The 17,990-nt window shown below is 41.1% G+C and overlaps 1 protein-coding gene across 13 annotated transcripts in view; it reads right to left on the bottom strand.

Annotated features, from left to right (window-relative positions):
- The window catches only part of RYR1 (ryanodine receptor 1), a 302,237-nt gene that overhangs the window by 20,537 nt on the left and 263,710 nt on the right, over positions 1-17,990 (bottom strand). For 7 of the 13 annotated variants that reach the window (XM_073598720.1, XM_073598725.1, XM_073598723.1 and 4 more), the window contains 7 exons: positions 11,326-11,407; positions 9,220-9,355; positions 8,415-9,126; positions 6,016-6,486; positions 5,781-5,872; positions 3,928-4,114; positions 3,715-3,801 (listed from right to left, as the gene is read on the bottom strand). In XM_073598720.1, the coding sequence (XP_073454821.1) occupies positions 3,715-3,801; positions 3,928-4,114; positions 5,781-5,872; positions 6,016-6,486; positions 8,415-9,126; positions 9,220-9,355; positions 11,326-11,407 (1,767 nt within the window). Of the gene's footprint in view, positions 1-3,714; positions 3,802-3,927; positions 4,115-5,780; positions 5,873-6,015; positions 6,487-8,414; positions 9,127-9,219; positions 9,356-11,325; positions 11,408-11,935; positions 11,966-16,072; positions 16,103-17,990 lie in introns of all 13 variants that reach the window. The other 6 variants (XM_073598714.1, XM_073598713.1, XM_073598712.1 and 3 more) reach the window with 2 other exon arrangements.

The following is a 17,990-nucleotide window of genomic DNA, read 5'->3' as shown; positions in this document are numbered from 1 at the left end:
ATACGGGGGTCAGCAGGTTGCAGGGCGGTGTACCAGAGGTCAGCAGGTTGCAGGGAGGTATATGGGGGTCAGCAGGTTGCAGGGAGGTATATGGGGGTCAGCAGGTTGCAGGGAGGTATATGGGGGTCAGCAGGTTGCAGGGCGGTATACGGGGGTCAGCAGGTTGCAGGGCGGTGTACGGAGGTCAGCAGGTTGCAGGACAGTGTACGGAGGTCAACAGGTTGCAGGGCGGTATATGGGGGTCAGCAGGTTGCAGGGCGGTGTACCGGAGGTCAGCAGGTTACAGGGCGGTGTACAGAGGTCAGCAGGAGGTCAGCAGGTTGCAGGGCGGTATATGGGGTCAGCAGGTTGCAGGGCGGTATATGGGGGCCAACAGGTTGCAGGGCAGTGTACCGGAGGTCAGCAGGTTGCAGGGCGGTATATGGGAGTCTGCAGGTTGCAGAGCAGTGTACCGGTGGTCAGCAGGTTGCAGGGTGGTATATGGAGGTCAGCAGGTTGCAGAGCAGTGTACGGAGGCAAGTATGTATGTATTATGTTTCTATACTGTAACATAGACATTAATTATTTGTTCCAGACATATCAGCATGAGCATTGTGTATTATGACTATAAAATACCCCCCATTACTCAGTATGTTGGGACTGTGCTATACATTATATGCCATCTACATGGGTGTTGTTCTGCAATACACCATCATACAGAATATAAATACCAGATAGAGGCAGGGGCCAGGCCGTCTTTTCAATGCCAAGATGTGATGAAGATTGGCGGATGGCACAAGATCAATCAATCAATCTGAATCTCTTCAGAAACTGAAAGTTTCGCTCCGCTGCAGCGCTGAGAGTGAGACTGCTCACCGCCGCTCCGATCCCTCTGAGCAATGCTGTCTGAGGAACAGCAGAGGTGGGCAGAGCTTGTTCACTGGCCACGGTGCGCTTTGAATGCTGGGGCGGCCGCAGCCTCTGACTCACTGACTGACGTCACTGGTTGCCAAGCTAGACGCCGGGAGGCCAGCGATTCTAGCAAGTGAGCAACCAGTGGCCCAGTGCAGTGCATGATGCGGACGCACGCACTCAGTCTTCTGAGGTAAATTGCAGCGATGCTGCGCTGAGGATCGGCCCTGGCCCCTGGGACCAGGTAGGGCCCTCCAGGCAAATAGGGCCCCCGGGCAACTGCCCAGCGTGCCCAATCGAAAAAACGGCCCTAATGTTATTACCTACTAGGCCTCCGGGGAGAGGTACTGCAGGCCTCTGGCCTAGCAGCATCAATAACTCTGTGTCAGCATTAGAGACTATTCAGAGTGAGTTCTTTTGCATACAGAAGTAGATGTGACAACAAATTAATGTGCTACAGTATACGTTTTGTGCAGGAGGAGAGGATTTCTGGAAACTTCACCCTTACACGGTCATGAGTGAAGTCCTTTTCATTACACAGTTATTGATGAGGAATTTCTGGGAGCAATCATCTGCAGGGGTTACGCAGTGGAGGAGCAATAGTCTGCATGGTGATGCAGGGAAGAGACTGTAGCTGTTACACATGCGCATCATTCCTTCAGGCTAAAACTAAGTTCTAATTTATAAAGTCTTTAAATATGATGGCAAAGTGATCTAATCTATGGGCGTCCCATATACCCCTTTCCCCAACCAAGTTATACCCCCCAATATACAAAAACAAAACAAAGCAAATGACTATTTATTGTCTCTGAGGTGATATATGGGAGTCTCGCAGTGGGGTGATTTGGTGGATGTTTGTTACTAGTGGCAACTACACCGTTATTAATATAATATAATATAATATATATATATATATATATATATATATATATATATATATATATATATATATATATATATATATATATATATCTGGGATGCAAACAGAGACTTGTGTGGTTTACACACTTCCTGAAGACTTTCGCTGTACAGATTAAATGTGCCTAGGGCAGGGCTTTTTTTCAGCTGGAACTTGGTGGAATTCAGTTCCACCACCTCTGGCTCAGGCCCTCTGCTCCCTGCTCAGCACTATCACTTGTAAACACAGAAGTCTTCCGCGTTTACAAGTGATAGCTTGTCTCTCAGCAGCCCCCATCTAATCTAATCTCCTAAGTAGCTAAGATCTAATCTCCTGAGTAGCTCCTACTGTGTGCAGGATGGGGACAAGGGAGATGTGGGTGGCTGGGGTGCAGTGCAGATGCCAACACCCCCACTGGATGATCTCCCTGCAAGTGAGAGTGTGCAGGGAGGTCCTAAAGCCAGCTGGGAAGTGGGGTGAAAGTGAGATATGGATGGGGGATGCAGCTGTGGAAAAAGGCTGAACTCTGCACTCTGTGTGTAGCGCAACCCTGAACTCTGCACCCTGTATGCAGCCCACGCCCAAACTCTGCACATAGCGCACCCATGAACTCTGCACTCTGTACATAATGCACTCCTGGTGTTTAATGCCACTTTAAGACCCTCCCACTGTTAGTGAAATATGACTATACCTAGTATTTGATGCTGTTTGGAGGGTGTGTGTGGGGGTCAAGGGGGTTTTGGGGGGTCATGGTTGAGTTCCTGCACCTATTTTCTGAGAAAAAAAGCCCTGGCCTAGGGTGAGGCCAGTGGTCATAATGTTATACAGCTGCTGATGTTCTCTGATGTGGTGTGTGTTTGCCTATAAGATTGCTTTTATATTTGTGAGTATATTTGCTTTTAATAAATTATGTGGTTTTAAGCAATACAGTACTACTCTATGGTTCTTTGTTCTTTTCTCCATTTATCCCTATTCTGAGAAAGGGTCTTTGGATAACCAGTGGAGGACCCTGGAGACTCTGGAGTCTGAAGTATTTTGTTTGGTGGCCCCTGACTGGATGGTTTCTGAGCTGTTGATCTCTTATAATTTTGAGATCATTACCATTTGGTAAGGGAACTGGCATACTTGATTTAAGGCTTCATGTACACTACAGCTCCTAAACTTAGCATTTTCTTGCCAAAGCTCCTAAACTCAACTCCATAAAAGCCTGTGTGGCAATATATTCATAGGCTTTTAGCAGAGTTTAGGAGCTGCTACGGTTAGGGGAGCTTCAACCTCCCGTAACCGCCCTCTCCTGAATGCAGAAGAATCGCATTCAGAATAGAAACGTTTTGACCGCCGGCCGCAAAACGTGGTAAAATTGCTTTGCAATCACAGTGCGATTTAGCAAAATTGTGTTGCAATAGCGGTGCCATTTTGCGTTTTCCCACGGCCGTCGGTCAAAGTAGGCTATGTGTACATGAAGCTTAAAGGTGGGTTGGGACATTTGCACATGGATTTTCACTTATTTTCAACATTTCACTAGTGGACATATATATGTGGATATATGTTTTTTTGAAGCTTACCCTTTTTTATCATGCAAAAGTTTTAAGTATATGTTCTATGATAGACACTTCAACATATATTGTTTTTTGAACTTTCTAAGCTGCAATATATCACACTTTTGGCTTTGAATTGAATACTGCTTTAAACATCCTGCCTTCAGATGTGTTACATTTTGTGCTCCTATATTTTGATGCATTAGGACAGAGCTTCCTTGAGATTAGCCTGGATGGAACTGCAAGAAAACCTTGCAAAACAGATACTACTGTAACCATTACCAATCCAAAGAGATCCAGCTCAGTTGCAACCACCACTATTTACAGGAAATTAGCCCAGTAAGACTTAAGGGCTCATTTGAAGGAGGCACCTCTAGAAGAACTCACCTTGTAGAACAGCAAAATAAAGTTGATAGCGAAAGCCAAGAATAGTGCCAAGAAACGCAGATTATAGAAATTCCTTGAGAGATAGTTCTGCACAGAAACATAAGTAAATGGTAACCATAATAAAAATATAGATAATCTTGAAAATGTCAACAGAAAGACAAATGTCAGTGATTTGTGATGAAGAATCCATTATTGGATGTTTTAAACACTGACCAAGAATTTTATCCTCTGGATCTCCAGCTCATTCCAGAATTCAAAACCTCCCTCTCCAGCTTCTGCTTTCTTCTCCTTTTGAGGGGTCTTTTTCTTGGGGGCCTTAACTGGTGGTTCTTCGGGTTCCTCAGGAGCAGGAGTTGCTTCTTCTTCCACAGCAGTTTCACCCTTTTCTCCATTCTCCAAACTGAAAATAATAGTGGGTGATGTCAAGGGTAATGTCTTCTTTGGTCAAATGAAGTGCATTATATATTAAGATCGAGTAAAATGTAAAGTTTGTATTAGCTGCAAAATTAATACTATTCAGTTATTGATAGAAGAAATAAAAAATATATTTTTACTTGAACAGGTACTTCATATGCCATTTCCAATTTGTATTGAGAATTCATACTGTCCCTATATATATCTGCACAAGAACAGCTACTTCTTATTTTAATTCACTTCAAAATGTTTAAGATTTAATACAGTTTCAACATCATCATTATGTCGGTTACATAGCTATAACTTTAGTTTTTTTTTTTCTGTTCATCTTCAGTTTGTTTTGATTTTTATCATTTTCTGTTTTAATAATTGTAGTTTTCTTGCTAAAACAGAGAATACTGTCAAAACCATTCCTGGCTCATGAGCCCTATTTATATGTCCTTCCTCTGAGAACCCAATCACCTACTTACTTAGGTGGAAGATTTGGCAATGGATCTCTGAAAACAAAGATTTTTTTTTTTTTTTTTTTTGTACATGAGTAGAGCTTTTGGACGATGGGCTGGCACAGCTTCTACACAGAAATAAGTAGATCTAGAATCAAAGTGCCACACACTGATATTAAAGACAAGCTCAGATAAAAGGCTTATTCCAATGTTGAAAAACCAAATCTTTAACCTGCTGCTGATGAGTTCTGCGCTAATTGAAGTTACAAATACTACAACAAAGACACATTCAAGGCCACTTACACACTAATCCCTCTGTCATAAGTCTTGATGGATAGGGCAAGGCTTAGCCCCTGAAATGTGCTGGCTCTTTAACATTGCAATAAACTTGTATTTGGATTTTAATATCACAGTGTGGTGTTTAGGTTCTAGATCTATCTATCCAGTCACCTGCACAGCCACAAAATTATAAAACAGTTTTTGCCTTATACCAGAGGAGAGAATGATGAATGCTAATTAGTTGTGCATTTATTGTAATGAAAAAATACATTTAAAAAAATCCCTAGCACTCTATCATTCCAATCATCTAAACCCAGACAAATAAATAGCAATGAACAAATGAAAGGAGCTTCATCTTGGAGGTAGCCCCACCCTGGTTAAGAAACCTTTTTTTCTGGAAAAGTTTTTCTGGAAGTAGAGAGGCTGCCAATAGTAACCTTTCCTTTGAAAATTCAAATTCCCTGGCTGTCATACGGACCCAGGGGTTTAAATACTATCTAAGTCACTGACCTCGAGCAGGTATAAAAAAAAAGAAGTTTGGATTCCACTCTAACTTGGAGGAGGTCACCAAGGGCAATCACCATCTGTCTGTCAGTGTAGGTTTGTTTTTGTTTTTTTAAAAGGTACAGTAACACCCAAGAAATCCACACTTTTCCTAGGCAATTGATGCCCTCAATTTGTAATGTTCACTTGGTGTAATTGCCTCACCCACATGCACCTTTCCACTAATAGTTATAAAATAATTAGAGTTGATGTTTATTTGGTTGATCACTCTTCTTGTTTCTGTCACTAGTGTATTCTTATATCACTGGGGCATTGATGCACATGGATGAGTCTATTAATATGAATGGTTCAGTCCCCCAGTCCAGTATTGAAGGACCTTAAGAGGTATGGGTTAGTGTGATCCAGAGCTCATAAATCCCTACTCACTCTGCTTTCTCTGGTTCTGGTTCTGGTTCTGGCTCTTCTTCTGCTGCTGGTTGTGGCTGATCGGAACCATCCAAATGTTGGATTTCATCATCCTAAAGGAAAACACAAGCATTTCCAGCTTTTTATCACTACACAATCTACCCATTTCCAAGTCATATTACTTACATAAAAATATATGTATTGCTTACATAGAAGGTAAATATTAATCTTATCAGATTTCCTTCAGCGTACTTACTCCAAATTTCCTCTTCAAGATGGGCGATCCCTCTGGGGTTGGTGGTTCTACTGGAGTGGTTTCTCCCATATCACCCAGGCCGCCAGGGGCATCTGGAGCACTGAGTCTATAGTGTCCACCATCTTTCTTTAGTTCCAGCCCAAATATTTCTGCCCCTTCTTCTTGCACTTCTTCTTTGCCTGCATCAGTAAAGTCCATCGCATCACCAGCCTCAGGTAATTCGTCGCTGACCACCACAGGAAGACCATCTCCGTGAACTTCATCTTGTGTAGGATCTGGCATACTAGCCAAGAGTTCAGTCACAGTTAACTTCTGAGCTCCTTCTACCAGGCTGCCTCCAAACAATGTGTGCCATATCAAGAAGAAGATGCCTTTGCAGACACTGTAGATGAAGTGAAGGGTTCCGATAAAGAGAGTCCAGAGGAAGGAGGCAATAGCCATGACCATTTCCTTTATTGTCATCTTCTTGATCTGTCGAAAATTAAGAATGCATGTTCATACTTTTAAACACAGCATATCACTGAATTTGCACTACCCCATTCAAAATTTCCAGTGAATTAACATATTTTTGGTTATGTTTTTAAACACTGATTCTGTGATTTACTTTACTTTTATGGTCTACTCTACAGTGAGAGAAAAAAGTATTTGATCCCCTGCTGATTTTGTACGATTACCCACTGACAAAGAAATGATTAGTCCAGCCATTCTCAACCAGGGTTCCTTGGAACCCTAGAGTTCCTCCTTGGTTGGCTAGGGGTTCCTTGAGCTGTGGCTAAATGACCTCCCATCTGACGGGACCTTCATAGTTCCAGGTCCAACACCAATTGGCAGAGCCAGTGAAGATGACATTCTTATCACCACTGCAAGTGGAGCATTTCTCCCACTGTGTAAGGGCTGCTTTTCCAATAACCCCTGGTAGACTAATCCCCGGGGGTTCCCCGAGACCCGAATATTATTTCAAGGGTTCCTCTGGGGTAAACACGTTGAGAAAGGCGGGATTAGTCTATAATTTTATTTATAGTGTCTCTCACTGTTAAAATAAACCTACCATTAAAATTATAGACTGATCTTTTTTTGTCAGTGGGCAAACGTACAAAATCAGCAGGGGTTCAAATACTTTTTTCCCTCACCTTTGGATTTGAATTCACTTTCAGACTGTCCTTTAGAAGTACAATCACATAATTTTTGCCCTTCAACATTGCAAAAACCTACAGGATTATATTATATTCTTAAATAGCATAAGTAGAGGCTTTCCCACTGATTTCTCAAAACCGTGGATAAATGCTGTGCTATAAGTGATGTTAGAAAAAAGTTAGATCTCATGAATTACACTTTACCTACAAAGTGCCCCCTCTAACAACACATATATGCAGTATGTTCTGTTACATGTTTGTGCCCCTGCACTATGGCAGGAATACCGTATCAGAACTAACCACCTCAGCACAATAGAGAGATGTATTGGCTCTTTACAGACTCACAGATTTAAACAATCCCAAACCATCCTGCTGCTCCCCATATATTTTTGGCAAGGTCAAAATGGGTTTCCAAGTCACAGTATATACATAATATAGGAACTGGAAATTCTACCTTCTATAGGTAAAAATTCTATAGCATTCATTATATATTCTCTTATATAGCCCACACTGCTGAATGCTAATTGCTTTCACAAAAAATGAACATATAAATTAAATTTATTCTACAAAATGTAAAATGTTAAAACTGCTTCTAAAAGGTGCAATGCAGATGCTAGGAGCTAGGTACAGACTTCTGGCAGTATACTGACCCCATACACTGTGTTTCTAGAGGGGTCAATTGTGATACAAATGTTACCTGCTAGAAATTGACCTGTTCCTTCAACAAGCTGGAATGCCATCTACCATGGTCATTATGGGCAAGGTTCATTGCCATCATGTGACCAGAAATCAGAGTCAAATTACACTGCTTCCCCTATATTAAAGTGCTGAATCATCAGGTGCAGACTTTTACTACATAGCACCCCATCTACAAATGGAATGAATGACTTGTCACATAGTACATCTATTTTGAATGTTTTGTGGCAGACATTAGGTGACATATTAAAGATACAGATATCTGTGACTGTCCCCAAGACACTGGCTACCTTCCTATGGGACATTGCCTGTTTTTATTGTGGTGGGTGTTTTTATTTCATGGTGGGTATATAATGTGGTCTCAGCGCCACATGAAATCTGGTATTGTAAATAGATTGGAGCTCCTGGAAACATGGGATAGGAACCCTAGTTTGTGCATCTGCTGGGTTCTATATAACCACATTAATTGTCAGCAAGACATCAATAATAACGCATTAGCCATTATACAATTTTTTTTTTTTTTTACAAGAAAACTACAAGTAACAGGAATTACAGTAAAATGTTAATCACCTTTCGATACTGTCTTCTGAGGTTCTTGTAGGTAAACATCTTGAAGAAATTGATCACGTTGTTCATAAATTCTACAAAAGCAGATGAAGCTTCTGGAGGAGCAGACCCATTCTCAGCCTCCTCACCTTCTCCAGCTCCTTCTCCTCCATCATCTTCATCTTCATCCTCTGCCTTTTCTTCTTCAGGTTCAGAAATCTGTGAGGCAATCTGCATCTCAAATATGGTGTCCTCGCAGAAGTTAACAAAGAGCTCCATCTTCTCAGACTCACCACCTTCATTGACCACATCAAAGATGAACTGACGCTTAGACTCTTTAACCTGAGGCATCTCCCATTGTGTTTTATTGGCCTCGCTGATTTCAAAGTATATTCTCTCTATCTTCTTGCCTGCTCCCATAATTTCAATTTTGCCTAGATAAGGTTTGAAGTAGTTTATTATACAATCTGCTAGCTCCAGGAAGTTATGTAGTCTTGTGTCATGAGGGACATGCTCCGATAAGTTGGTTAGTAAAACTGCCACATTGAAACCAATGTCTTTAGCTGGCTCTTGGAAGCGGTCGGCAAACTCTTCGAAGTTGATCATTTCATTCTCATCAGCTTCAGAGCAGGACAGGAGGAACTGGATCTCAGATGTTGTGTACTGCTTTTGACTGTCCATTGCTTTCTGGAAATCTTTTTTAGATATGAGACCTCGAGGATCTGTGACATAGTCTCTGCAAAAAACAATGTGCGTTATAAATGTCAGCATGTCGCTTATAATTTCTTTCAATTAGTTTGAGGATGGCAGAATAAAACACCAGTTTTACCTAAAAGCATCAGAGGCCACTATATCCTTTAGTTTGAGGAACATATCGAAGAATTTAAGGATCATTTCTACATTGCTTGAAGACTCTACAAGCATGTCCACCATCTGGCGAGCTATTGTTCCATTGACCACATTACCTACATGAAATGGAAACATATTGTTAAATATATACTTTTTTACAGTGTATTTGATTAGAGGTTTGAAGATACCAATAATATTCTTCCTGTACAGCATCTATAAACTATGGCTAGCCCAGAAATGTTAACCAAAGGATGTTGTTTCTGGAGCCTTTAGTGCTAAATCGTCAAGTGGCATTAAAACACATTGACATATACTACCAGTGCTGTCAATCTCTAGAGGAAATGTTTCACTATTACTATTTTCATTCTCAGAAATACTCCCTAAGCCAGCAGCATGCTAGATTGTAGAGATCTTCCATGTATCCCCCAACCTAATTAATTGCCAGCAGGGCTTTTTTTCAGCTGGAACTTGGTGGAACTCAGTTCCACCGCCTCTGGCTCAGGCCCTCTGCTCCCTGCTCAGCACTATCACTTGTAAACACAGAAGTCTTCTGTGTTTACAAGTGACAGCTTGTCTCTCAGCAGCTCCCATCTAATCTAATCTCCTGAGTAGCTGAGGAGCTACTCAGGTAATCTCCCGAGTAGCTAAGATCTAATCTCCTGAGTAGCTCCTACTAAGTGCAGGATGGGGACAAGGGAGATGTGGGTGCCTGGGGTGCAGTGCAGATGCCAACACCCCCACTGGATGATCTCCCTTCAAGTGAGAGTGTGCGGGGAGGTCCTAAAGCCGGCTGGGAAGTGGGGTGAAAGTGAGATGTGGATGGGGGATGCAGAGGCAAACAGCTGTGGAAAAAGGCTTAACTCTGCACTCTGTGTGTAGCGCAACCCGGAACTCTGCACCCTGTATGCAGCCCACGCCCGAACTCTGCACATAGCGCACCCATGAACTCTGCACTCTGTACATAATGCACTCCTGGTGTTTAATGCCCCTTTAAAACCCTCCCACTGTTAGTGAAATATGACCATACCTAGTATTTGATGCTGTTTGGAGGGTGTGTGTGGGGGTCAAGGGAGTTTTGGGGGGTCGTGGTTGAGTTCCTGCACCTATTTTCTGAGAAAAAAAGCCCTGATCGCCAGTATCCAGCTCTAGAGCAAACATATTTTTTTATCAGATTGTCGAAATGTTACAATTTAAATTAAGGTTATCTGTTGTCCGTGTCTTCCTGCCCCAAGACCATGATTCCTCTTGCTTCTTGTCTTAGTGCCACAAGGGACAAAAAGTGGGGGGAATACTCTCCCATATAGATTCACAGACATCAATAAAAACTCAACAGAAGTTCTTACTTTAATAACCAACAAAAAGTTGTATGTGCAATTAGGCTTTGTTTGTATTTTAAATTACAAGGTCTGGACAAAAAAAAAATTCTAGATTTAAAAGCCATGTGCACGTATGAAAGGGTTAACAAACCCAGATCTGTGTATGCACATTTTCGACTTAAACTAATTTTCACATCTCTGCAACCAAATGTCTAATGAAAATACCACTTCGTCAAATTCTGTTGTGTAAGATTACTGCAGGATGGTCAGTTAGAAAATACCTCCTGTACAAATATTGTTAACAAAATTAAAGCTATAAGAAGCTGCATTCCCTGAAGGTTTCTGACACAATTCATAAGACCTTCCAAACACATTCCAGCTGCTCTTCCAGAAGACAAATATTAAATATGTGATATTTACAATGATTACCTGTTTGGAATTGATCCTATGTGGCCATTTTTTGATGAATCTGCCCTATTCAAAACAGTTTTTCTGAATCATGGTTAATCATGTACCATCATAACAATCATTGTATCCAAGTACCAGATCACCTTTTATACATGACCAAATGCTTTAAACCATACTGGCAGTAACATCCAATCAGGAAATCACCTTCCTCAAAACTGGTACTGGAGCACATGAAACAGACATGTCTTGTGAGGATTTAATCAGCATTCTTCCTCTAGTGTTTGACTCTGGTAGTGTTAGAGACCTGGGTTCAGTATACAACACATGCCTATTAATGTTTAATAAGAGTGAAGCATAATCACCTTCCAGAAGGGAGAGCAGCATGACTACCATGTCCTTCTGCAGGTCCAACAATTCCTTCAGCAGCCCAATTTGACTGGAGTCCTGGAAAAAAGGCACAGCAACACAACAGTCTTGAGCACAACATACTAGTCTAATATCCTTATGTGTTACATCTCAGCCTCTGAGGAAGATTGGAAGTGATAAAAGGCTTCTAGTAAAATCCAATATAAGCAGACATTTTGCTGTATTAAGTATGAGGGGTAAGGGCTTCATTCAAATATTTGTAAGGCAAGTGTTTAGTCATATTTTGCATATGTAGTATGAAGGAATATAAAACATAATATGACTGGTTGCTGTGAGGCAATAGAGACTAAAGCAAAGTCTTCAGACACTGTTAAAAAGTGATGAAAATGTCCAATGTCATCATCGCAATGCCCCTTTGGGCACTAAACTGACAAGGACTACAAGGTGTGGCAGTGACTATGATTGTGCAGTTTTGGAAATATCATTCATGTAATAAAATCAATTAAAAGGGTATATCATAGCTGTCAAGAACACAATTTTATTATACAAATGTTTGGAAAAGTATTTTAAAAAAATGACCAGTACAATGATAGATCTCCATCTTACCTCTGGATAGAAGCGACTCTTGAAATGATCCTTGTATGCAATGCAATAAAAACACACTTTTCAAACACTATGGCTATTACTCCCTGTGTTTGTATAAATTGCTCCTCACCTCCCAGTAAGAAAGAAACCAAAAGATCAAATGTTTTGGTTTGTTGGAATTTACTAGTTTATGTCTCACTTTCTTAACATCTTGGAGATATTTCTAATTTCCTTCAAGCAATACTGAAATAGCTAAAATTCTCCTATCATTGGCAGTAACACCTAAGCTTTCAATAATTTTTTCACTATACCAGAAGTTGATTGGTTGCCATGAAGTATTGCACATTGCTGTTCTTTTACATTTTTGATCTTTTTGAAAGTTAACCTATAAATTTTTCCATTTAGGACAAAGCAACAGGTTCTCTTGATGGTCCACTCTGTCTAGTAGTTATACTTGCCTGCCCAACACTCTGCCATTACCCTACTTGCATGCTAAAGCCCTAATTACAACATCCTTTTGTAAGCTTCCTTGTCTGCCTGTGTTGGCGCTAACAAAGAACCATGGACCTTTCACTGCCGCATTTGTCAGTGCTTGGCCCATCAGGTGAATGGGGCTGTATTATTTGAGTTAATGAAGAAATTCTCATACCTGAACATATCAGGTATTTCAAAACTTTTTGGCTGGCAAATGGGGTGAGTGGGGACCACAAAGAAGGTAAGCATCTTTAACAAAGGGGGTGGGCTATTAGTTGAACGTGTTACTTTTTCTTGATTGGGCAAAATAAACGATTTACAGTACATTAGGTACAACAATCCAAAGCAACCAATCAAACTTAATCATCTGACAACCTAACTACAGAAAACTAAAAGCTTCCTGGTTGCTGTGGTTTACTACACGGATTTACATTACCCCATTATCTATTACATTACTTTGATGTTTAGAGTAATATGCAAAACACTACTAAGATAATTCGTAGTGAACACAACTGCTTTTGGTTTTTCTGAAACCTTCAGACTAAACTGTTTCTTCCAAAATTGGCTAAAGATATCTCCCAGACTAGAAAATACCTATACATGATCCATTGATATCATATACATAATACCTGAGCTTTCTTTGCTGTGACTACCTTCATATATCTGCACCTTACTAACTCGATAAAGGTAGAAAAAAAAAAAGTTACAGAAGCCTTCTGTCTAAACTGATATACTAAGGCTACTGCTCACTCTTCTTCAATTTAAGAGAGTTCTACAGCACTGTATGCCAGTACAGCTACTTGCTACATATTGTAGTCTACTGGAAAGCTACTACTATCAGCAGGAACTGTCCCTATCAATCATCTCATGCTGACAATGAGATGCCCGTTAAATTGAAAAAGTCTACAATCTTCTCTCATAAAGGTTTATCAAGACTTGGTCAAAGGAAGCTTCCTCAGCTAATTTATAACTGTTAAGAAAGGTTTTCCCTACCTTTGGGAAGTCTTAGCTGCAGGAGTACGAGAGACGAAAGGCACACCAGCAATGAAGGGGTTAAGCACGGAGGGGTGAGGAAGGCAGTTTAAAGTGTCTTCTCTTTCCCTGCCTCTCCACCCCAGACATTGTGCTACAGTAAAAGATGCTGCATGGAACAGACAGACAGATACCATGAGAGGGGAGGAGAAAGAGGGAGAGAGATGTGGTGTCTAGTGACTAACCAGCTTGGGATCCACTTGTTCCCTGGCTGCATGAGATGCCAATATGTTCTGTATAGGCCTTAAATGGTTACCTATGTTCATTATACCTACCCTAGCACAGGGGTCTCCAAACTTTCTAGACAAAGGATAAGTTTACTGTCCTTCAGCCTTTAGGAGGGCCGGACTGTGGCCATGAGAAGTAAAAAATGTCAGAGCATCAGTGGGAGTGAACAATCCCCCACCATTGGTGTCATTGGGAGGAATTGTACCATATCATTAGTATCATTGGACCCCATTGTTGATGTCATTGTTAAGAATTGTGCCCCATCTTTGGTGTCATTGGGAGTAACTGTGCCCCATCATTGATGTCTTTGGTGGGAATTGTGCCCCACCGTTGGTGTAATTGGGAGAAATTGTGCCCTTTATTGGTGTCAGTGAATAAAATAGTGACCCAAGAGCGGGATAAAAGCAAGCAAAGGGCCCCATCCGGCCCCCGGGCCACAGTTTGGAGACCACTGCTCTAACACATAGGTGCTCAAGACATGCATTATTTGGGTTGCACCCCACAGTCTCATCCCAGTGCTAAACACCAGAGCAGGTGCCAAGACTTGGGTTCACCCAAACTGCTGACATGACTAGGATTACTTTGTCTCTCCTCTTCCTTCCTCCCCCCTGTGACTGACAAATGTCAAAAAGAGCCAATTCACAATGAAAGCAATGAGATCACCCCAAAAAAAGCGGGCAATGCCCAAACGACTCCGTACTGTCACACGGCTGCTGGCAAAACAAGGGGAAAGATGGGTATGATAAGGGAAATTGACAGAGAGAGAGAGAGAGAGAGAAAAAGAAAGAGAAAAATAAAGAAATAAGAGGATTAAAGTTAAAGAGAGGATGGCAGAGATATGAAGGACAAAGAGCACTCTGTAGAAGAAGTCCTACAACGACAGGCCATCAACAGGTAGCTGATCAGAAGGCCTGAACCAATTACAAACTACCCACTTTGCGATGGGGATTTTTTTTATATTGGAAAAAAAATTAGGATGCTCTATAATCATAACGTATTACATTGTAAGTGGTGTATATCTGAAAATGCATATATTTGCATCATCCTTCTTAGTTTTCCTCTTTTGTGGCCTTGGGGAGCTCAAGGAGACACCGTCACCAGACCATTTCAACAAACATTTTCCTATAAGATTCAATATGCACAAACATATTTTAGGCATGTTATTAACTGTAAATGCCTCCTTTGTGTAGACATGCAAAAGCCCTGGGACAGCTGCTGGGTACCATCATTTTGGATGTGAGATCAGCAGCCCTAGCAGACTTGGAGCTGTCACTCAAGTTACACACTATAGTATTCTTCTTCCCCAGCGAGATCCTGGGTCATCACAGACTCTAATTATTATCACAGAAGAGGAGAGGATTATGATGTGCAAGGTGGAAGAGGTGTATGCAAGGGAATTGAATGTTCTAAAGTAGTCAATTTGTTACTGATTTTAGATACACTTTGTAAGTTCTATAAAACATTTTGTTTATGAAAAGGAGAAATGCTGAACATAAGCATATAAAAGACTTGGTTTGTTTTGTGGTTATAACTGTAATTTTTTAAATTGGTGACAGGGTCTCTGAAGAAATATATAACCTAAACCAGTATGCAAAGAACTTTCCTAAAGTGTCTCTATATCTGGCAGTCAAAGGGCATATTTTGAACCAATTGAGGCTACCTGGGTTTTGAATGGGTTTACTTTTTCTGGTGGCATCCAGGAAAACCAAGGCTGAACTTCAACAACATTTTTTTTTAATGGCACTTGAGTACATTTCATAGACTAAAGATAAGCTAAATGAAGACCCGTGATAAAAAAGTTGCTATTAAAAGTTTGTTCCCCATGACAGTAGGATAAGGGAAAGTCATACTTTTGTAATTGGTTTCTTGAAGGCACTAAAACAGGCAAGGTAAGTAGGAGCAACCACAACGACTAAGGAACAGAGTTGGAAAGTATGGCAGGAAGATCACACTGTTGAAGAATCCATAGCGTATAAGAAGCCAGGGGATAACCAAGTCCACCATGCTCTGCCCATAACTATAATTTTAGTTATACATTTTTTTAGTTATAAACGTTTAGGATGTCTGCCAAAATACTTAGGTATGCATTTCTCAGCTATCAAAGTGGTTCCTTGCTAATCACTGCCCTTTGAAGTTATATGGAGAGTACCAGCACAGGATGGACACAGTTATCCAATATTCGCTATGAAAGGCCCACTGCCTATATCCCAGTTCAGAAAATTGCCACTTTAACTAGCACTTTTCTGACAAGAGGAGAGATAGAATATGAAGGCACTAGATGAAATCATAAGGAGGACAGAGTGAATCAGTCTGTGAGAACAAAGACAAAGGAAGAATGAGCGACAGACACAAAGACGGGAAGGGAGCACGTCTAGCTCAGACACTATAAGGAAACGCAGCCGTGCCACAGAGAAATATTCTTACGCCATTTCGTAGTCCTCCATTTTGGGGCATCTGTTATGTATTAGAATAAAAGTATTATTCAGAATCACTCCACACCAAACTTTATTACACTGCTACCCAACTGAGTTACAAAGGAAATGAACCTCAGCTGTAACTCGAGAGTGCCTACTGATATGGGCAACACACATTTGTAATAAAGGTCTTCATACATAACAGAACTAAGCTTGCACTCTCTGAAGGCTGACCATCCCATGCTGCAATATAAGGAGACACTCACAATCATCAGATCAACTTATCTTCACGAGCAACACTTGCATTTCTTGAACATGCAGCTACGTAAAGCACTCACATGTTATTCACACACATAAATAAGAATTAAAGTGTATTTTTCTTCTTTTTTTTTTAAGTTTTGGATCAAGTAGAGAAGGTTTGAAGACTCTGTGTTCCCGCTGAAGAGTCAACCTCTCTATTTGCCCTGATGACCATTGTCAGCGGGACGGTAAGTAATGGGAAATTCAATATTTAACAGTTGACACTAGAACAAGAGGTGAGCAGAAATCTTCCTATGTACGTACTTGTTCTGGTATCAACTGACTAAGAAGGAATTTATGCTCACTTTGGAGAAATATTCTCTCACTTCCTGGTGTGTCTCTATGACGGAAAGTGAAGGGAAATCACCCAAATAGGTATTCAGGCAACAACAAAAATTTGGAATGGTCTTAGATATAGTAGTCAACAAAGGAAAGCCGATACATTTTGGGGGCTAAGAGAGTCATCCTTTATCAGGGCTGAGAAGTGGGAGTTCTAAAGTCCGGACTGCTTTGAGTGCTATTAGTGTCAGGAAATTTCTATGCCTCATAAGAGCCAGTGGTTTGGCAGGGGTTATCATTTGTCTTGGCTATTGGGTTAAAATTTGTCTTTGAAGATTTCTACAAGGACCACCTGCAAGGCCACCGTATGGGTGGCGAGCTGCCAACTAACCCACAAACCAATACCAGGACACATCCCCACCAAAACTTTCTATCTATGAACCCACCATTCCTCCTTTGTACTATTACACAGGCAAAAAAAATAAAAATCTGACAGAGTAAACCATTCTTTATTCTATCCAAAACACTAAAAAAAAGTTTAGAACCGATACACTTTAACTTTCTGAAGAGCATACATTCCATAATGTACAGTATACATACGTATAAATCCAATTATAATGTAATGCATGTGCACCATAAAACACTATAATTTACATATATAAAAAACATTTAGCAATGTAAGTCAATTAGTAAAAGGGTGAACTGGCTGTAATGTTAAAGCGGAGTTCCACCCAAAAGTGGAACTTCCGCTTATCTGCTTCCTACCCCCTCTAGTGCCACATATGGCACCTTTCAGGGGGAGGGGGGAACGGGTGCCTGTTTTTGACAGGTACCCTTCCCCACTGGCTTCACAGCCGCTGGGCCAGTTAGAGAGTGCAGCGCGCTTCGCGCATGCGCAGTAGGTAAACGGCAGTGAAGCCAAAAGGCTTCACTGCCAGTTTCCCCTATGATGAATGGATGTGGCAGCACCCAACAGCTGATCCGAAAAGCCAACATCATGGGCTCCCAGGACAGGTAAGTGTCCATGTATTAAAAGTCAGAAGCTTCAGTATTTGTAGCTGCTGACTTTTATTTTTTTTCCCCAGGCTGGAACTCCTCTTTAAAAGGACTAAAAAGGAATTTCCACCATTTAAATTAAATGCACCTTTGTTGCTACAAAGAAGTGTCCCCAATTCTTGTATCCTCCTTCTAAGTAACATGAAGCCCTTTTTAATGAGGTGATCAAGGCTACCCATGCTCCGTGGTCATAATACTAGAAACCCTGTACCCCTTGCAGAGTTGGAGAGAGGGGAGATGCAACAGAGGGACATCTCTGTATCATGAGATGGATGGGTCTTTTCCAACTAGCA

Source organism: Aquarana catesbeiana, linkage group LG09 (genome assembly GCF_042186555.1).
Source record: "Aquarana catesbeiana isolate 2022-GZ linkage group LG09, ASM4218655v1, whole genome shotgun sequence".
NCBI lineage: Eukaryota > Metazoa > Chordata > Amphibia > Anura > Ranidae > Aquarana > Aquarana catesbeiana.
This window is presented reverse-complemented; position numbering and strand designations above follow the sequence as displayed.